At 43.0% G+C, this 22,430-nt stretch overlaps 1 protein-coding gene across 6 annotated transcripts in view; it reads left to right on the top strand.

Annotated features, from left to right (window-relative positions):
* The window catches only part of LOC137383323 (rho GTPase-activating protein 17-like), a 207,832-nt gene that overhangs the window by 175,354 nt on the left and 10,048 nt on the right, over positions 1-22,430 (top strand). For 5 of the 6 annotated variants that reach the window (XM_068055997.1, XM_068055995.1, XM_068055998.1 and 2 more), the window contains 2 exons: positions 13,623-13,850; positions 20,778-20,947. In XM_068055997.1, coding sequence (XP_067912098.1) covers positions 13,623-13,850; positions 20,778-20,947 — 398 coding nt within the window. The remainder of the gene's footprint in view (positions 1-13,622; positions 13,851-20,777; positions 20,948-22,430) is intronic. The other variant, XM_068056000.1, reaches the window with a different exon arrangement.

Raw genomic sequence — 22,430 nt, 5'->3', positions numbered from 1 at the left:
TGCTCTTCTGCACTTTGTCCCTCCCTGCTGAACAACGATGCCAGCCGTGGTGCCACTGCTCTGGCTGCTGCTGTTTTCCCCTGATAGGCCATCCCCCCCAACAGTATCCAAAACGGTATACTTGTTAGAGAGGGGGATAGCCACAGGGGATTCCTGCACTGACTGCCTGCCCCTTCTAGCGGTCACCCATCTATCTGCCTGCACCTTGGGTGTAACCGCTTCTCTAAAACTCCTGTCTATGACGCTTTCCGCCACCTGCATGCTCTGAAGTGCATCCAGTTGCCGCTCCAACCGATCCATGCAGTCTGTGAGGAGCTGCAACTGGGTACACTTCCTGCAGATGTAGTCGCCCGGAACGCTGGAAGCGTCACGGACTTCCCACATCTCACAGGTGAAGCACTTCACCCCTCTAACTGTCATTTCTTGCACTAATTAGTTAATTGATATAAAATAAATAAATACTTATTAAATTCTTACTAAATTATGATACACTTCACTATGTGGTCCCTAGTGCTAGATTTCTACAGTAAATATTAAATGCTGTCTAAATACAGTAATCTCCGCCCTCTGGTTTAGTTACTCATTAATTAGTTAATTAGTGTTTTAATCAATTTTTATCAGTTTTATTTTCAAATTTGGTACAGATTCCCTACCAGCCAATCAGGTCACAGCTTTCCTGTGATGTCATTTTTTCAGGGTTTTTTCCCCACCCGAGGTAACTTACTCTGTCCACTCACCGCTCCGGAACTCCGCCCTCCGAGTCTGCTCCGAGAATCCCCGAGGTAAGTTTTTTTTATATACTCACCGCTCCGGAACTCCGCCCTCCGAGTCTGCCACGGACTGCTTCAGTATCTGAGGAATCGGGAATGGTGCTGAACATTGTGCAATCATCAGCGAACATCCCCACTTCTGACATTATGATTGAAGGAAGGTCATTGATGAAGCAGCTGAAGATGGTTGGGCCGTGGACACTACCCTGAGGAGCTCCTGCAGTGATGTCCTGGAGCTCAGATGATTGACCTCCAACAACCACAACCATCTTCCTTTGCACTAGGTATGGCTCCAACCAGCGGAGAGTTTTCCCCCTGATTCCCATTGACTTCAGTTTTGCTAGGGCTCCTTGATGCCATACTCTGTCAAATGCTGCCTTGATATCAGGGGCAGTCACTCTCACCTCACCTCTTGAGTTCAGCTCTTTTGTCCATGTTTGAACTAAGGCTGTAATGAGGTCAGGAGCTGAGTGGCCCTGGCGGAACCCAGACTGAGCGTCACAGAGCAGGTTAATGCTAAGCAAATGCTGCTTGATGGTACTGTTGATGACACCTTCCATCACTTTTCTGATGATTGAGAGTAGGCTGATGGGGCGGTAAATGGCTGGGATGGACTTGTCCTGCTTTTTGTGTACAGGACATATCTGGGAAATTTTCCACATTGCAGGGTAGATGCCAGTGTTGTCGCTGTACTGGAACAGCTTGGCTAGGGGCACGGCAAGTTCTGGAGCACAGGTCTTCAATACTATTGCCGGAATATTGTCAGAGCCCATAGCCTTTGCAGTATCCAGTGCCTTCAGTCATTTCTTGATAGTACGCGGAGTGAATCGAATTGGCTGAAGTCTGGTATCTGTGATGCTGGAGACTTCAGGAGGAGGCCGACACGGATCATCAACCCGGCACTTTTGGCTGAAGATTGTTGCAAATGCTTCAGCCTTATCTTTCGCACTGATGTGCTTGGCTCCCCCATCATTGAGGATGGGGATATTTGTGGAGCCACCTCCTCCAGTTAGTTGTTTAAGTGTCCACCACCATTCATGGCTGGATGTGGCAGGACTGCAGAGCTTAGATCTGATCCGTTGGTTATGGGATCACTTAGCTCTGTCTATCGCATGCTGCTTACGCAGTTTGGCACGCAGGTAGTCCTGTGTTCTAGCTTCACCAGGTTGACCCCGCATTTTGAGGTATGCCTGGTGCTGGTCCTGGCATGCCCTCCTGCACTCTTCATTGAACCAGGGTTGGTCTCCTGGCTTGATGGTGATGGTAGAGTGGGGGATATGCCGGGCCATGAGGTTACAGATTGTGGTTGAGTACAATTCTGCTGCTGCTGATGGCCCACAGCGCCTCATGGATGCCCAGTTTTGCATTGTTAGATCTGTTTGAAATCTATCCCATTTAACATGGTGGTAGTGCCACACAACACGATGGAGGGTATCCTCAATGTGAAGGCGGGTCTTCGTCTCCACAAGGTCTGTGCGGTGGCCATTCCCACCAGTACTGGCATGGACAGATGCATCTGCAGCAGGCAGATTGGTGAGGACGAGGTCAAGTATGTTTTTCCCTCTTGTTGGTTCCCTCACCACCTGCCGCATACCCTGTCTAGCAGCTATGTGCTTTAGGACTCGGCCAGCTCAGTCAGTAATGGTGCTACTGAGCCACTCTTGGTGATGGACATTGTAGTCCCCCACCCAGAGTACATTCTGTGCCCTTGCCACCCTCTGTGCTTCCTCCGAGTGCTGTTCACCATGGAGGAGTACTGACTCATCAGCTGGGGGAGGGCGTTAGTTGGTAATCAGCTGGAGGTTTCCTTGTCCACGTTTGACCTGATGCCATGAGACTTCATGGGGTCCGGAGCTGATATTGAGGACTCCCAGGGCAACTCCCTCCCTACTGTATACCACTGTCCCGCCACCTCTGCTCGGTCTGTCCTGCCGGTGGGACAGGATGTACCCTGGGATGGTGATGGCAGTGTCTGGGACATTGTCTGTAAGGTATGATTCCGTGAGTATGATTATGTCAGGCTGTTGCATGACTAGTCTGTGGGACAGCTCTCCCAATTTTGGCACAAGCCCCCAGATGTTAGTAAGGAGTACTTTGCGGGGTCGACAGGGCTGGGTTTGCCGTTGTCGTTTCCGCTGCCTCGGTCGATACCGGGTGGTCCATCTGGTTTCATTTTTTATTGACTGCATAGTGCTTACATACAACTGAGTGGCTTGCTAGGCCATTTCAGAGGGCATGTGAGAGTCAACCACATTGCAGTGGGTCTGGAATCACATGTAGGCCCGACCAGGTAAGGACAGCAGATTTCCTTCCCTAAAGGACATTAGTGAACCAGATGGGTTTTTACAATAATCGACAATGGTTTCATGGCCATCATTAGACTAGCTTTTTAATTCCATATTTATTAATTGAATTCAAATTCCCCCTTCTGCTGTGGTGGGATTTGAACCCATGTCCCCAGAGCAATACCCTGGGTCTCTGGGTAACTAGTCCAGCAACAATACCATTACGCCACCGCCTCATGTAACTAGAAAGGTAGATAAAGGGGGAGCAGTGGATATTGTATATTTAGATTTTCAAAAGGCATTCCATAAGGGGCCACATGAAAATTTGTTGTGCTAGGTGAGGGCCCATGGAGTCAGCTATTTACAATCTATACTGATAAATTAAATGAAGGGACTGAGTGTAATGTATCCAAGTTTGTTGACAATACAAAGCTAGCTGGAAAAGTGAGCTGTGAGGAGAACACATGGGCTGCAAAGGGATATAGATAGGTTGAGGTAAGTGGTCATGATAGCAGACAGAATATAATGTGGGCAAAGATGAGGTCATTCACTTTGGTAGGAATAATACAAAAAAAAAACTTTTTTAAATGGTGAGAAACTATTCAATGTTGGTGTTCAGTGGGGTTTTGGGTGTCTTTGTATCCGAAACACAGGAAGATAACATGCAGCTACAGCAAGCAATTGGGAAGGCAAATGGAATGTTGGCTTTCAGTGCAAGGAGGACGGATTACAAGGGTAAGGAACGCTTGCTGCAATTGTACAGGGCTTTGGTGAGATCACACGTGATGTCCTGTGTACAGTTTTGGTCTCTACATAAGGCAGGTATACTAGCCTTAGAGGGGATGTATCAAAGGTTCACTGGATTTTTTTATTTTATTTATTTAGTGATACAGCACTGAAACAGGCCCTTTGGCCCACTGAGTCTGTGCCGACCATCAACCACCGATTTATACTAATCCTACATTAATCCCATATGCCTACCACATCCCCACAATTCCCCTACCACCTTACCTACACTAGGGGCAATTTATAATGGCCAATTTACCTATCAACCTGCAAGTCTTTGGCTGTGGGAGGAAACCGGAGCACCCGGCGAAAACCCATGCGGTCACAGGGAGAACTCGCAAACTCCGCACAGGCAGTACCCAGAATCAAACCCGGGTCACTGGAGCTGTGAGGCTGCAGTGCTAACCTGGATTATTTCCAAGGATGGGATCGTTGCTTTGTGAGGAGATATTAAGTAGAATGGGCCTGTATTCTCTGGAGTTTGGAAGAATTGGGACCAGTTCTGGAGCAGAAGGCACCTATTCAAAAGGGATGGGTTGCACCTCAACAGGACTGGGACCAAAGTCCTCGTGGGGAGGTTCACTAGTGTGGGTGGGGGGGGGGGGTTAAACTAAATTAGCTGGGGGATAGGCACCAGCATAAATAATTAGAAAAGAGGAATAAGGAGCATTATGTGAGAGTGTTGGACAGCACTAGAGAAGGAAGTAGTTCGGACTGAGAAGGGCTATGAAGAATGCAAAGACAGGATTACAATGCATGTATATAAACACACGAGGTGTAGTGAATAAGGTTGGTGAGCTACAAGCACAAATAGCAGTGTGGGAGTATGATGCAGTGGCAATAGTGGAAGCATGGCTTAAAAATGGTGAGGACTGGGCGCTTCATAAGCAAGATACAAAGTTTACAGAAAAGATGGAAGAAAAAAAGAGAGGTGGGGCGGCAGTACTGATTAGGGAAGACATTGTAGTGTTGGAAAGAAGGGATGTCTTTGAGGGGGCATGGACAGATCCATTTGGTTATAGTTGAGAAGCAAAAAGGATATGATCATGCTACTTGGGGTGTTCTGTAGGCCTCCAAATAGTGAGAGAGAGAGATTGGGAAGAAATCTGCAGGAAAATCAGAGATGCGCAAGAACTATCGTGATGATACTGGGTGACTTTAATTATCCAAATATAGATTGGGGTCATTTTAGAGTAAAGGGAGGGGGAGGAATTTCTGGAATGTGTTCAGGAGAACTTCCTTGATCAGTTTGTTCTCGGCCTGACTAGAAAGAAGGTATTGCTGGATCTGGTGCTGCGAAATGAGGTGGGCCAAGTGGACCAAGCGTCTGTGGGGGAGCACTTGGGTAAGAGTGATCATCATATCATAAGGTTTAGACTCGTAATGCAGAAAAGCAAGGTAGAACGTCTAGATTGGAGCAGAGCTAATTTCAATGCAAGGAGGAGGGATCAAGCCAGAGTAAAATGGAATCAAAGACTGACTGGAAGACCTGTCAGAACAATGGGTTATCTTTAAGGAAAGAGATGCTTCAGGTACAGGCTAGGTACATTCCAACAAGGGTGGAAGGTAGGGGAACCAAAAACAGGACTCCTTGGATGGCAAGAGAGAGATTATGATGAAATAAAATAGAGGGTTCATGATGTATGTCGGGTGAATTCATCAAGGGGAACCAGGCCAAATACAGAAAGTTGAGAGGGGCGATGAAGAGGACTGGCAAAGAGAGAATATGACAGTAGAATACCAGTCAACCTAAAAGGGAACCCAAAAATCTTCTACAGGCATGTAAATAACAAGCGGGTAGCAAGAGGTGAAGTGGGGTCTATTAGGGATGAAGAGGGTAATATATGCTTCGAGGCACATGGCAAGGCTAGAATACTTGATGAGTACTTTGTATCAGTGTTTACTAAGGAAGAGGAATCTGACAAAATAGAAGCAGAGAGAGTAGAGACAATGGATAGAGTAGAAATTGAGAGGGAGGAGGTACTAGAAAGGCTGGCGATGCTTAGGGTAGATAAGTCAGCTGGTCCTGATGGCTTGCATCCCAAATTGCAAAAGGAAGTGGGGGTGGAGAAAGCAGAAGGGCTTGCCATAATCTTCCAGTCTTGCCTGGATACAGGGGAGGTGCCAGAGGAAAGGAGAGTGGCAAATGTGACACTCTTATTCAAGAAAAAGTGTAAGGAAAGTCCAAGCAACTATAGGCCAGTTAGTTTAACACCAGTGATGGGTAAGATTTAGAAACAATAATCAGGGAAAAAAGTAAACAGATACTTGGAGAGGTTAGAGTTAATTAAGAATAGCCAGCATGGATTTGTAAAAGACAGATCATGCTTGACTAATCTAATTGAATTTTTTGATGAAGTAACAATGTTGATGGAATGCTGTGGATGTTGTCTATATGGATTTTCAGAAAGCGTTTGATAAAGTACCACATAAAAGGCTGGTTAACAAAATAGAGGCTCATGGAATAGGAGGGTCAGTGTCCAACTGGATAAAAAAAATGACGAGGACAGAAAACGGCAAGTCGTACTAAATGGTTATTTGCAGACTGGAGGATGGCAGACAGTGAAGTTTGGAGGAGTGACAAATAATGAGGATGATGCAATCTGCCTGCAACAGGACATAGCTAGGCTGGCAGAATGGACAGGTGGAATTTAATAGACAAGTGGGAGGTGATACATTTTGGCAGGAGGGATAGGGTGAAGCAATATAGTCTTAATGGTGCAGTTCTAAAGAGTGTGCAGGAACAGAAGGACATGGGGTTGCATGTGCATCGACCTTTGAAGGTGGCAAGACTTATTGAGAGAGTGTTTTGCAAAACATATTGGATCTTTGGCTTCATAAATGGAGGCATAGGTTTAAAAAAAAGCAGGGAACTTATACTGAACCTTTATAAAGCTCTGGTTAGGCCCTAACTAGAGTATTGCATCCAGTTCTGGTATTTAGGAAGGATGTGAGGGTCCTTGAGAGGGTGCAGAGGAGATTTACCAGAATGGTTCCAAGGATGAAGGATTTTAGTTACAAAGTTAGGTTGGAAAAGCTATGGTTGTTCTGCCTGGAGCAAAGGAGATTGAGGGGAGATTTGATAGAGGTGTACAAAATTATGACAAGCTAAATAAAGTAGACAAGGATAAACTATTCCCATTAACTGATGGTACAAGGACTTGGGGACACAGATTAAAGGTTTTGGGCATGCGATGCAGGGGGAATGTGAACTTTTTTTACGCAGCGAGTGGTAATGACCTGGAATGTGCTGCCAGTGAGGGTGTTGGAAGTGGAGACAATCAATGATTATAGCAGGAAAATGGATGGGTACTTGAAGAAATAAACTTGCAAGGTTGCAAGACTATGAGGGTCGAGTGGGACTGACTGGATTGCTTCATGGAGAGCTGGCATGGACTCTATGGGTTGAATGGCCTTCTTCAATGCCGTAAATGACTCTATGAATGAGAGGTGATCTCATTGAAGCATGTAGGATTATGAGATGTCTTGGCCGGGCAGATGCGCAGAAGGTATTTGCCCTGCTGGGAGAGTCTTGAACTGGGGGCTTAGTCTCAGGATGAGTGGTCGGCCATTTAAGACTGAGATGAGGAGAAATTTCTTCACTTAGAGGGTTGTGAATTTTTAGGATTCCCTACCTCAGAGGTGCTCAGTGTTGAGTATATTCAAGACTGAGATTGCTAGATTTTTGAACTCTAATGGAATCAGGGAATGTGGGGTTTTGGTGGGAAAGTGGAATTGACATAAGATCAGGCATGATCTTACTGAATGGCAAAACAGGACTAGAGGGGCTTTATGGGCTGTTAAATTCCAGAAAGCTTGTTATGGAAGGATAATGCTGAAGCCCATCTTTACTCCGTTTCACATTTATTGTACAGATTAAAAGGATTACAAATATGTAGCTCCTCACTTACCCTCCACCGGTCTCAGTAAGTGCTCAAGTAAGACCCCAGTTAACACCCCCTCCACCTGCATATAATCAAACAATTGATACACAATTAACAGATTCCCTTTCATAATACAACATAGATTAATATAAAAGCAAAATACTGCGGATGCTGGAAATCTGAAATAAAAACAACAAGAAATGCTGAAACCACTCAGCAGGTCTGTCAGCATCTGTGGAAAGATGCTGCCAGACCTGCTGAGTGGTTCCAGCATTTCTTGTTTTTATTATAGATTAATATGCTCAAAAAGCATTTCAAGATAAATTCCATATTATGTGCAAATTATTAACATGCTCAATGAACATTTCAAAATAAATTCCATATTGGGTACAAAGTATTACATTGTGAGACGCCCCTCCTTTAGGACCCCGAGCAATTACTTTGTTTCGCAAAAAGAAATGCTCGTACAATTGGATAGCTGATGTCTTGCATCTACCCGTTTAAGTTTGGAGATTTCCTTTCTCTCCAGCACTTGTTTCAATCCAGCAAGGTCAATACGTAGTCTTTTCTCACATATCAAGTTTCATTTAGGAACATACAAACAGGCATAGGCCATTGAGTCCTTCGAGGCTGCTCCGCCATTCAGTATGATCACGGCTGATCATCCACTTAATGCCTGTTCCCCACACTATCCCCATATCCCTTCTTCATTGGTATTAAGAAATCTGTCAATCTCTACTTCAAACATACCCAATGACTGAGCTTTCACAACCCTCTGAGTAAAGAAATTTCTCCTCATCGCTGTGGCTTCCCCCTTATTTTGAAATTGTGTCCCCTGGTTCTAGACTCCCCAACCAGGGGAAACATCTTACCTGCATCTACCCTGTCTATCCCTTAAGTATTTTGTAGGTTTCAATAAGATCACCGCTCATTCTTCGAAATTCTAGAGAATACAGGCCCAGTTTCCCCAATCTCTCTTCATAGGGCAGTCCCACCATCCCGGGAACAAGTCTGGTGAATCTTTGTTGCACTCCCTCTATGGCAATACTATCCTTCCTAAGGTAAGAGGACCAAAACAGCACACAGTATTCCAGGTGTGGTCTAACCAAGGTTCTATACTATTGAAGCAAGACTTCACTACTCCTGTACTCAAATCCTCTTGCAATAAAGGCTAACATACCATTAGCCGCCTTAATTGCTTGCTACACCTGCATGGTAGCTTTCAGTAACTTATTGACAGGGACACCCAGGTCACTTCGTACATCTACACTTTCTAATCTCTTACCATTTAAATACTCTGCATATCTGTTCCTCCTACCAAAGTGGGTAACCTCACATTTTTCCACATTATATTCCATCTGCCCGGTTCTTGCCCACTCACTGACTGTCCAAATTCCCTTGAAGCCGCTTTGCATCTTCCCCTCAACACACATTCCCACCTAGTTTTGCCATCCGCGAACTTGGAAATATTACATTTGGTCGCCACATCCAGATCATTGATATATATTGTGAACAGCTGAGGCCCGAGTACTGATCCTTGCGGTACCCCATTAGTCACAGCCTGCCAATGCGAGAATGACCCATTTATTCCTACTCTCTACTTTCTGCCTGTTAACCAATCCTTAATCCATTGCCAGTATATTACCTCCTATCCCATGTGCTTTAATTTTGCTAACTAACCTCCTGTGGGGGACTTTATCAAAAGTCTTCTGAAAATCCAAGTATACTACGTCCACTGACTCCCCTTTATCAATTCTGTTAGTCACATCTTCAAAAAAAAACTCCCAACAAGTTCTTCAAACATGATTTCCCATTCGTAAATCCATGTTGATTATGTCCAATCAGATCATTATCATCCAAGTGTCCATTTATCACATTCTTTAGAATAGATTCTAGCATTTTCCCAATGACTGATGTGAGGCTAACAGGTCTGTAGTTCCCTGTTTTCTTTCTCTCTCCCTCCCTCACTTAAGTGGGGTGACATTTGCTACCTTCCAATCTGCAGGAACCGTTCCAGAATCTATAGAATTTTGGAAGATGATCACCAATGCATCCACTATCTCCATAGCTACCTCTTTCAACACTCTGGGATGTAGAATATCAGGTCCTGGGGACTTAACAACCTTCAGCCCTATTAATTTCTCCAGTACAACCTTCTTACTAATACTAATTTCCTTCAATTGCTCATTCTCCCTAGTCCCTTGGATCTCTAATTCTGGGAGATTTTGTGCCTTTTTCATTGAAGGCTTACTCAACAGTAAATGTATCCCACTAAAGACTGCATTAGTACAGCTAAAGAACCTTACTCCAGCTATTTTACATGGAATTACTATTCTCTTCTGTGACTTCAATGTGTTGTCATCACCAAACCTAGTAGTACTTGTATACTCAACCTTGCATTGATCCTCACTACTAAGTGGTTACAATATTATCTGGATTCAATCAGTTCCACATACTGTCGACTTGCAAGCACTATCCAGTACAACAAAGTTGAACAAATCCGCAACCAACACATTCATCACAGGACTAAGACTCCTTGTGACTAGAACAATTCGTTCAAAATCATTAGTATCTTCCTCTTCTGCCTCAGAATTCTCTGAGTCATGTTATTTTGAGGACTCTGCCCTTCCATTTAGGGCAGTTCATTGCATAATATTTTTGAGTCACATCTGAAGCACCAATAACTGTTCCTTGGGCATTCATTCGCCTATGATTGCCGTTCCAATTCTGTCTTCCACGGTAATAGTCAGACCTGCTAAAGGTACTTTCATCCACATTCCTTCTGTCTTTAACTCTTCCATTGTACTTATAAATCTAGTAAACATTGAGCTCCATGCTTTGTGTCACCGCAGAATGCTCCATTTGTTCTACCAGGGCTGCAGGAAAAGACTGTTTCCCCAGTAATTGATTTAAGGCAGTAGACATTTGATCCAACAGGGAGTCTTTGTCCAAGATCTGACCACCAGTTAGAACCAGGAGCCTGTCCATATGTGACATACTAGCACAATCTAGCAATTTAAATGCTAGCACTAAACCAGGGAATCTCCAAATTGAATTTCTTCGATCTTTTATACAGTCTATTGAAGTCCATGATATATTCCTTCATTGAATAACCATCTGTTTTCTAAAATCTATCAAAGTCTGACTATGCCTCATATGCATTCAATAGGTCATCTTTCTTGTAAATTTCATCCAAGAATTCTAACAGAAGATCCAACCCTTCAACTGACGAGCATCCAGTTCACAAAAAACTTTACTTCTGATTTTACTTTTGGTAGGAAGTGACAACACCAAGGTCATATCTTGTTTCCTCTTTGGTAGAAATGTAACCCTTGTCCACATATCCACTTAATTCTTCCACCGGTCATATGGTTTAGACTCCAAGAATATCGGAGGGTAATCATACCCTGAAAATTTACACTTGCTTTCCCCCAGTAACCTGAGAGATTTTAGTTTTCTATGTTTAAAAAAAAACCTTCAGCTTTAGGCTACCATCCTCTGCTACCATGTTAAATTCCAGAAAGCTTGTTATGGAAGGATAATGCTAGAGCATATTTTTAATCCGTTTCACATTTATTGTACAGAGTAAAAGGATTATAAACATGTAGCTCCTCACTCGAACCCTCCACCAGTCTCAAGTAAGTGTCTGCTTTTTAGTGCTCAAGTAAGACCCCAATTAACACCCTCCACCTGCATATAATCAAACAATTGATACACAATTAACTGATTAGCATGGGCTACTATGGCTCCTGTTTCTTATGTTCTAGTGTAGCATCGCATCACGGCCTCGGAATGTCCTAAAATGCTTTCCAATCAATTTATTTATTTGAAGTGCAAATCGCTGTTTTACTGCAGCAGCCAATTTGTGCATAACCAGATACGACAATTAGAAAGTGAGTAAACAACCAGATAATCTGTTTTTGGTGTTGGTAGAACAGGATACCGGGACTGCCTCCTGTCTTTTTTTCCCAAATAGTGCAATGGGAACCATTAGTTTATTTCAAAAGGAAATGGGAGACTTGGTCTAATGTTTAGTCTAAAAGATGACCCCTATGATAATGGAGCACTCAGTATTGCATTGAAGTGCTCGCCTAGGTTCTATGCCTAAATCTGTATAACAGTTTGACCCCACAAACCTCTGTGCTGAGGGTAATACCCTCAATAAAGTTAAGACAACACCAACTTGGTACACATGCTAATGTGCTTTTTATGCATATTGAATATATGCAACAGCATCTGAGATATCAGACAAATATGGGCTGCTCTATCACAGAAGTAACTTGCTCATTCTCCTGTATGGACTGGACCACATCCACTGCAGTTCTGACTGCAACGAGGCTCGTGAGTTCCCAGAATACTTCAGCCTCTCTTTAGTATGGGCTGGTCTAGTGAAGTGGCCCCATAACATGTCCAATTTGCTGTATTTGCATAAGGGAATCTGTAGACATTGTACAGAACCAGCGAAGCTTTTGCTCTTTATATACCTTGCAGTTTTATCTCCTCGCTGTGTTTAGTCATCTTTGCCAAAAAAATTTGCTGTTTCATCCATTAACTTTGCAGTTTACAAGAATGTCAAAAATTCTTCAGAGGATTTTTCACTTCACTCTCCATTGTATATGTTTGTGCCTATTTTTTATTTATATGAGTATAGATATATATATATATATAGATTTGTCTTTTTAAAAATAACGTTACTAAATGATTCAAATTAAACATTGGGAAGAGATGTGACTGTTTGCATCTAGTTTTTTTCTGTTTAAGCAGGAGTTTTTAAGCAATAAAATTGAAATTCTTGGTTCATGTAAATGTTATTCAGTGTGTAATGAACATATGGGCCAGCTCCATCCCGTGACAGCGGATCCTCTACACTGATGAGTGGCTTTCATAGTCTCACAGCCTTTATTGAGTTGGGACACAGGCAGACACGACTGCTGCTGAGTACTGATAATGGACAAGGTGTTCTCTGCAAGGTGCAGAAGGGTTGTGTGAAGACCTTGACTACAATCATTATGCCTTGTTTGTAAAAGGTAGTCATGAGGATGCTATTGAATGCACACAATGGTCCTGTAACTACATCTGATAATACTTGGGAATTGTTCCAAGTGAGTGAGCTATGCTTAGCTCTGAGTATATTCACTGATAAATGATTCATTACAATTGTTTTGATGCAGGTAGCCAATAACTGTTCTTATATGCCCCCACCAAACCCCCACCACCCACCAAACCACCACTGCCAAAACCTCCCCTCCTTGCAGCATAAGGAAGATATCAAGGTATTATAATTTGAGCTCTCCCCACTTTTAAATGTTTTGCACAGTACCGCTTCTATATGGCTAATGGAAATGCAATGGGCTGATGAGTTTAGTGCATGTTCCACCGAAAACCCTGGGCATACAGACAGCAGGCCTAAAAGGCCTAGCATGTTCTGCCTGAGCAGCTGAGTCCATGACACTGCTGCCTGAATGGCTGTATCTGACTTGGAAGTGACATGTAAAATGCTCCCAAGGAGACTCAAATCTTTCAGTATTTAGTGATGAGCAGTTGGATTTTTAGTTAGCTCTTTATTGCCCTGTTTAGTCCATGCTGGCTGGAAAGCAGCTCAAATGGGCAGCCTGCAAATGTTGCTTATTTAAACCCCAATAATTCTCCACATCCTCTTGTGCCTGTGCTGTGTTTGAAGTTGTCATGCTCAAGTCAAAGCATCCAGTCTGTGGACTGCATGGATTAACTTGTACCCTAAGATCATGACTAAAAGCTTTCTTATTTCTGTGTAAGTCCAAGCTTTGGTTGTGCTGTGCATTCTTCCCCTGTCTGGCACTTGATTGTAGCTGTCTTTGAAGTAGTTTATGTTAGCTGTGATGTGCATGTTCTGTGTTCACTCTCTCTTCTCTCTGTAGCCTGGGTGTAAAGGTTATTGAGCCTCAGTTGAATCCTCGCAGAGCTGGCACTCTGATCAGGAAGCACACATCCCCAACTGTCCAGCCACCTCCCCCTCCTGTCGAGGCTGTACCTATCAATGAGCAGCAGCCATCAGGCTTGGGCCCTGACTCTTGCCCAGCAGCTGCTGCTCTTCCTCCTGCTGCTAGTGTGACAGAGCTTCAGCCTCAAGAAACTGATGAACACAGGTAAGAAAATGCCACTTGGAGAGAGTTGTACCAGAAACAAGGCGATTAAGTGAAATCTGGAAGCTGCTATCGCTCACCAACTGTGAAGGACAATCCCTATTGAAGGATCAGCCATATTATAGACAAGATCTGAGGATGTATCCTCTCTCAGCATGAAACGACAAAAAATTAATTCCTCATGTAACAAGCGAAACAGGCTTGGAGTTGAATTTCCCATTCCTGTTTCTATGTACATAGTAACTCTTGACTGTCATCCGCATATGCATTGAAGCTAGTGATTGAAAGTAGATTCATGTAATTGTTACAGCATGCGACAAAGTAAAATCTAATAATGTTGTAAAATACAAAGAATATTTAGGGATGATGGGGTATCTGGTCCATCAAGGCTTCTCCATCTAAACCCCAGTTCCTTGTCTGAGTTTTGAATGTCCTTAGTTTTTTTGCCTCCACTACCTTAACCTAGCAGATTATTTCAAATATTTATCATGGTTTGAGTAAAGGCATTTTGGGATTAATTTTGGAATGCTATAGGATTAGTTTTGATTGTTCTAGCAATGAGCCTCCTTGTGTATTGTAAACCTCTATGATTCAGGTGATAGAGGGATTCAAAATTCTGAAGTTTGATAATAGCGAAAAATTATTTTTGTTGGTAATCGAGTTGGTAGTTGGAGGGTATTGCCAAAAAAAAGAAGGAAAATTTAGGGTATTTACACAGAGATGCTCTACCAGAAACCGATTTTGGAAGCAGAATCCATAATATCTTTTAAGTGAAGTGTATGCATATTTGGGGAAAAAAAGATTAAAAGGCTATGAGGAAAAGGCAGGGGGATAGAGCAAAAGTTTTTTGAAAGAGCTATCCTTTTTTTTTTAAATGGATAGCTGTTTCAAAAAACTAATGCATGGATGATGCAAAATCTTGTTACTCTGATCTGTTTGAAATGTACTTTTCACTAATTTTGTTTTCTGTTCCCTAGTCCTGCTGGCCTGCCTTACTTTGAAGTAATAATCTGAGTTTATTTTATCTGTCATATTTAATATTATGTACTTTGATAATGTTTCCTTAACTCGTGCATTGTAGACTTTGTTAGGATCAGAGCAACAGGAGTGAGCTATTTGGCTCAGTAAGCCTGCTGTGACATTTTTGTTAACCATTTGCAGCTCTCTTTTTAATTCTAATTCTCTGCCTTCTCTCCATAATCCTGTTATACCTTTATTTGAAGTTCTACTGCTTTAGGAAACCATCTTAAATTCATTTAATATATTTATTCCCTTTCCTACTCGTTCTGTCCAAGTATATATGGAGGTTATAATTACAATTCTCTGTATTGGTAGTTGTGCCCTGAGCATTTAAAGATATTTCCTTTCTTTCTCAACTGGAATTGGAAGTCTCTTGTTGATTCTATACACTAAATTACCTAAGAACCCATTACAATTATGTTGTTCACATAAAACCCAAATCTGTTGTGTGAAGTGATTGGTGAACTATTCCTAGACAAGACACCAAGCAGGTATATGAAGCACGATAGGGTCAACTAACCTCGCACTTCATAAAAGTTTCGGGGTTTACACAATTAGCCAATTTTTATTGTTTAATTTTATGATTGAGTCCAATACAAACCTTTTTAGGGTTCTTCCTGCACTGCAATTAGATTTTCAAATTCTTATGTCTGCATGTGCCTCTATATGTCTGTACATGCACTGCTGTAGAAGCAGTCAAAAATTCCATGTTCAGCATTAACTTCTGTTCCAATTGCTATCAAATTCTTTGGCTGCTATCAGTGATGGTAGTTTCAGATTGCAATATTTGATATGCTGCATGTTGACTTTTGACATTTACATAATGGTAGGGAATGGAGCGAAACACATCTTTAAAATGATTCCAATGCCCATCACAACTTAACATTCCTGGAAACAAATCATTCAGATTGGGTCCTTTATGAAACTGACTATCTGAAGTCTGTCCAAGGGCTTTGTGTATATAATGAGCAGTCCAAACGTTGTATGAAGTAATGGCCAGTTTATGAATTTAATTATTTTGTAGAGTTGTTGCAACAGATTTTTTTTATTGCTAAATACATGAAAGTAGTTATTTGACCTCAGATGCAATCCATTATCAATATACTACTTGCATATATGATGGGAACAGCTTATAATGGGATATCTAACTTGGCTATCCACTTGATGGCCTCCTGAGATGCTGAGTGGAGAAATGTGATGCCTTCTGCAACAGACCTTATTGGGCAAGTTGATGTGATGTATTACATGGTCTGAGACTCATGGCCACAATCACACTTTGGGTTGTCCCTTGCCTTCCATTTATGAAGCAGGTGGCTGCATTATCCACGACCTGTGTGGATTTGGTTGAGCGCTGTCCTCTGTCTTCAAGGGAGATCGAAGCTAGGGACCTTTGCTGTTGGGTCACTGATGAGGTACTGATTCTCGATGCTGCATGCATCCTGTGATTCCGTCCATCTGGATAGTGAGTTGATACCAGCTGCACGATTAGCTGCTGTTTCCTAAAATGGCTGGTGCAATTTCAAGTGCTTTCTTAATACATTTTTTAAGTCTTCATGAATGGGAAGGTTGCTGTTGCCCATAATTTTTTTCATCCCATGTAACATGGTAACGTTGCTGTGAATGGCAGGCGGGGCAATGTGGGATAGCGCTGGGACCTACTCTGTTGAAATGGACTGAAGCATCCCTGAGACCGTCTTCATGGGCGGCATTTAGCTGCATGTCAACGATCTTTGTGTGGGTGCTACAGGACTCTGAGGCAGAGCAGTATTCTACAGCAGAGTAAACTAGTACCACTGTTGCAATATGAAGTATTCTGGTTGTGCTTCCCCCATGTCATTCCACTGAGTTTTAGGACCAGGTTCACCTGGTTTTTAATTTTGACCAGTGGTGATGCAGTAAAGCTGATAACTGAGATTCCTGTCCAGGGCAATGCCCAGGTATTTTGGGTGGAGGTCATGGGTAAGTTGCCTCCCAAAGAAGGAAACATTGAGGTCTTACCTAGCAGCGTTGTTTAGATGAAATGCCGACATCAAATCCAGAAGTAGCATTCCAGTAGATCCTGGTCATGGTGAGCGTCCTACTTGCTTCCTCTAGCGTTGGTGCCTGCTTCTAAAACCAGTTTTATCCAGTAAAGGTGAGCCATTCGACAGAAGGGCATTGGGACAGTAGCTTTTGGGATCTTTGACTTTAGGATGGTAACAACTTCAGAATGGCAGCAGACTGAATATCAATATTGCCGTTGATTGTGCAACATGGAAGGTTCTTATACAACTAGAACCCATTGTTGACCTGTGGGAGGTTATGCTAAATGCAGATGTCATTGGGCAAGAGAACACAAACTTGATATTTGTAATCCTGAATTAGTGGTCCCAAAAAAAAGTGATCCTGCTCCACCAATGTAAGCCTGCCACTGGCCCAGTCAGAGATCTTGGGATTCAGGCCATCTGCATATTGGTGGCTGGCAGTTGCACCAGTTTTGACATATGGGCACCTGCTTGGAGATGGGGAGCAAACTGCAGCACCAAACAGCCTGAATGCAGGTGTGTGTGATAGGTCTGGTTAAGACCCAGAGGGCAGGTGAAATTGACTCATTTTATAAGAGGGTCAGTTATGCTGGGGCCAGAATTCCCGTAGTGGAGTGTTTCAGCTGTGAACCTGGCCTGGAACGTTTCTCTGGGCCCCATCTCTACTCTTCCAATGTACTGTAACATGGGTGTCTTCCTGACAGTTATATACAGGGCACAAGAGTTGGGTCCAGTAGATGACATTATGTAGCTGATTCTTTTAATGCATCGATGTGGGGTGGGAAGGGGTGTTGGAAACAATTATATCTTTCCCCATTTCTTTGAGACAGAGACCTGGGCAATTCAGAGGTCACGCCCATTTCTTGTCCTTGCCTGACCACTTTGCATCTATAAATCACTGCAGGTCCGAGGAAATTCAGGGCCGGTATGTTTTAAACAAATCTATATTAACATTTCAGAGGTTTTTATTTGAATAGAGTTTACAAATATTTGACACTAGTACAACTACCCCATGCTCGAGCTAGAGTTATAGCAACTGGAATGTTGAAGGAGCGTTTCAATTAAAAGATCTCATGTTCCAGCACTGGGTAAAAGAGGTGTGTTTTTTCTTGAGTTGCTTGTTACTGGAGACCTGATTCAGGCAGCTGCAGGAATTCTTTAGGTATTTTTAAACTGTTAACCAGTTCACTTGAATGTGACACTGCCAGCAACGTTTGAAGAAATACATAGATGATAGATTTCTCATCTAAACTGCCCTGTTGTAATGACTTAAATTTTCATCCTAACCCCTGAGTAAAGTTTCCTTTAGCATGGATAATGTTAAGGAGAGTTTACCCATCTGGTATATAAAGAGTGTTTTTGTTCCTAAACAATCCAAGTCAAATTCCTGTTTGGCTTTCACGCACTGCATTCCGAGGTTGGCCTGGTTTTGTTTCTTCTCACAGAGCTGTGCATCAACATGTTCTGCCTTGCTCTGGTTCCACTATATTTTAACCATCGGTATAAATTTACAGAAACTGGCTTTACCAGTGTTACTGGTTAGATTAATTGCGTTTGCTTTGAAAGTTGAAGATGTGTTGAAGTGCTAAAGGAGGATGGGTGTTTTGTAGCTCTCATGAAAGGGGGAGTACTCTAGCTAGGGAGTATCTTGTTTCATAGAAGGTCAGAGCTACCAACATTGGGGAATGTTAAAGTGAAATCAGAGACACACTACAGATCTGATGAAAAACAGCTGCTTTTTTTTGAGTGAGATACATCACAATAGATTCTGAAACCAAAATGAGAACATAAATAGGAGCAGGAGTAGACCAGGTCTGCTCTGCCATTAAGATCACAGCTGATCTGATTGAACAAAGAACAAAGAAAGAACAGTACAGCACAGGAACAGGCCATTCGGCCCTCCAAGCCTGCGCCGATCTTGATGCCTGCCTAAACTAAAACCTTCTGCACTTCCGGGGACCATATCCCTCTATTCCCATCCTATTCATGTATTTGTCAAGATACCTCTTAAACATCGTTATTGTACCTGCTTCCACCACCTCCCCCGGCAGCAAGTTCCAGGCACTCACCACCCTCTGTGTAAAGAACTTGCCTCGCACATCCCCTCTAAACTTTGCCCCTCTCACCTTAAACCTAAGTCCCCTAGTAACTGACTCTTCCACCCTGGGAAAAAGCTTCTGACTATCCACTCTGTCCATGCCGCTCATAACTTTGTAAACCTCTATCATGTCGCCCCTCCACCTCCATCGTTCCAGTGAAAACAATCCGAGTTTATCCAACCTTTCCTCATAGCTAATGCCCTCCAGACCAGGCAACATCCTGGTAAACCTCTTCTGTACCCTCTCCAAAGCCTCCATGTCCTTCTGGTAGTGTGGCGACCAGAATTGCACGCAATATTCTAAGTGTGGCCGAACTAAAGTTCTGTACAGCTGCAGCATGACTTGCCAATTTTTATACTCTATGCCCCGACCGATGAAGGTAAGCATGCCGTATGCCTTCTTGACTACCTTATCCATCTGCGTTGCCACTTTCAGTGACTTGTGGACCTGTACGCCCAGATCTCTCTGCCTGTCAATACTGCTAAGGGTTCTGCCATTTACTGTATACTTCCCACCTGCATTAGACCTTCCAAAATGCATTACCTCACATTTGTCCAGATTAAACTCCATCTGCCATTTCTCCGCCCAAGTCTCCAACCGATCTATATCCTTATGTATCCTCTGACAATCCTCAACACTATCCGCAACTCCACCAACATTTGTGTCGTCCGCAAACTTACTAATCAGACCAGCTACATTTTCCTCCTAATCATTTATATATATATATATATATATATATATATATATTACAAACAGCAAAGGTCCCTTAACTCTACTTTCTGCCTGCCTCCATAACCCTTGACTCCCTTGTAGACCAAAATTCTGTTCAAATCGGCCTTGAATATTTGACCCAGCCTCCATTGCTTTCTGGGGTAGAGAATTCCAAAGATTAATGACCCTCTGAGAAAAGAAATTCCTTCTCATGAGACATATCTGATCTACCTGTAATCTTTGTGAAAGGTGTAGATAAGCTTGACTAGAAAACTGCTCTATGAACTCTTAAATTTTCATGAAGTTATACTCTAAAGTTCACTGTCTATATATTTTTACATTTTTTTCTCCTATTGGTCCCCTAGGTTACTTATTTGCATCAAGATGTTATGCAATCCCTCCTGACAAAAAACTCTTCTTGTAATGCCTTTCAACAGACTCTGGTACATCATTACCATGTTGGTGATTAATAGGGCAAAAATGATTTGGGGAATCTCTTTGTCTCACACTGAGGCCATCAGTTATAGTATAATAAAAACAAAAATGCTGGAAATACTCAGCAGGTCAGGCAGCATCTGTGGAGAGAGAAGCAGAGTTAATGTTTCAGGTCAGTGACTTTTCATCGGAACGGCCTGTTAAAAGGTCACTGACCTGAAACATTAACTCTGCTTCTCTCTCCACAGATGGTGCCAGACCTGCTGAATATTTCCAGCATTTCTTGTTTTTATTTCAGATTTCCAGCATCTGCAGTATTTTGCTTTTACCATCAGTTGTAGTGTTGCTCAGTTGTATCTTTCACATGATTTGGTGAGGCGATTCTCAGCGGAGTTTAAGTTTCTACTTATTTTTGGTGCTAGTTTGTTTTAATATCTTACCCTCAATGATGTTTAAAAGTGATTTTTTTTAGCTCACAGTTGTGGGATCCAGCAACTTCAAGTCTTTCACCACCTTGAATGATACTGGTGAATATTTAAAATAGAAAACTGTCTGAATCACAGTTACAACTTTGAGTCTTTTGTGAAATATTGTATTTTATAGAGTTCAGATCTCATACCAATAACCTTTAAATCCTTCAGCCTTTCAAAGTCCAAAGATCCTACTAGCACTCCACCATCTGTGAAGAATGATGCCAGCATAGCCACTGCAGGCCAGAGCCCATCACACCCAACTGGCACAGGGCCCAATCAGCTCAGTATTGCTGCAGGACCAGTTACAACTGGTCCTAGCCCACATGTAATCAGAAGAGGTGAGTTTCATTACAAGTAACTAGTATCTAGAACTATGTGCTAGGGCTATGTCCTACATTTGAGAAAGTGTAATGTGGATGACATTTTGTTATTAAAATAAAAGATATGGCTGCTGGGGAATGGCATGTTTTACAGCATTGTTAAGGTACTGAAAGTGATGAACAAAGGAGGAGATACTAGAATGTCTGGCAATACTCAGAGTGACTGTCACCCATTCCCTTCCCATTGCTGAGAGAAGTAGAGTCATAACGACACAGAGGAGGTCTTTCACCCCATCGAGTCCATGCCAGATCTCTAGTGCAATCCAGTCAGTCCCATTTCTCCATCTATCCCGTAGCCCTGCAAGTTTATTTCCCTCAGGTACCCAGCCAATTTCCAAAGGGCAAGGGTAAAAATTATGATGGTGCTGGCCACAATCTTCCAATCCTCTCTAGATAGAGGTGGTGTCAAGACTTGACGATTGAAAAATGTTACATCCTTGTTTAAAAAGAGAGAATGTTAAACCTAGCAATCACTGGCCAGTCAGTTTAATGTTTATGGTGGGGAACTTTTGGAAAACTTAGGCACTTGGACAAGCATGGACTAATAAAGGAGAACTAGCATGAATTGTTTAAGGGCAATAAAAACAAATACTCAGCATTTCTGGCAGCATCTGTGGAGAAAAAAACAGTTAACAGTGGAATTTTATCAGGCCGGGTTGGAGGGGAGGGTGCGGGGCGGGGTATTGCGGGTGGGGAGTTTTTGGAAATGCACATCGGTTTGGCTTCCTGACGTATTATGATCTCCATTTGATCTTGCTGAAGGCGGGCTGCCGTGGGAACTGGCAATCAACTCCACAGTGGCAGGCAGCCTATTAGGTGAATTAAGGCCCCACTTAGGCACCAGTTCCAGAAACCACTGGGATGTTCCCCATGTCAGATGGACTCCCCTCGAGACTGGAGCCTGGAGGTGGCCGCCCAGAGGCAGGCCAGGGAGCAATCAGAGCCTCTTCTCAATTGCCCAATCAGGGAGCCTCTGTGATGAGAAGGCCACAACCCAGCCTTAAGCAGTCCTGTGGAGGGATTCCCCTGGCAGCTGTGAGAATTCTTCATTTTTAAGTATTCTTCACACTTCAGAGAGCGCCTTTGTTTCGAGGTGCGCTCGTGGTCCTCTGCCTGCCTCAGCAGCGCCACCTCTCCCATTGGGCCTGCGAGCCCTCTGATTTGGCCTTCTGCCTCGGGAACCTGTTGAGGATGGCGAATGCGGAAGTGGCCTGTTAATTGGCTGTCTCCTGGAAGATTCCAACTGTCAGTCTACCTCTGATCCATGCAGGGTCAGGATCAGAAATGGTCCCAACCCCTGAAACTTTTCAAAGGGCATAAGATTCTGCCCAACGTTTAAGGTCAATGAAACTTTGTCAGAATTGGGAATATGTGGAGATGTAACAGTTTTTAAGGAAGGCAGGGAAATGGGGGGAGATGGAGCAAAGATTCAAAGGGGAGG

The sequence above is a fragment of the Heterodontus francisci genome, chromosome 24, assembly GCF_036365525.1.
Source record: "Heterodontus francisci isolate sHetFra1 chromosome 24, sHetFra1.hap1, whole genome shotgun sequence".
Classification (NCBI taxonomy): Eukaryota; Metazoa; Chordata; class Chondrichthyes; order Heterodontiformes; family Heterodontidae; genus Heterodontus; species Heterodontus francisci.
This window is presented reverse-complemented; position numbering and strand designations above follow the sequence as displayed.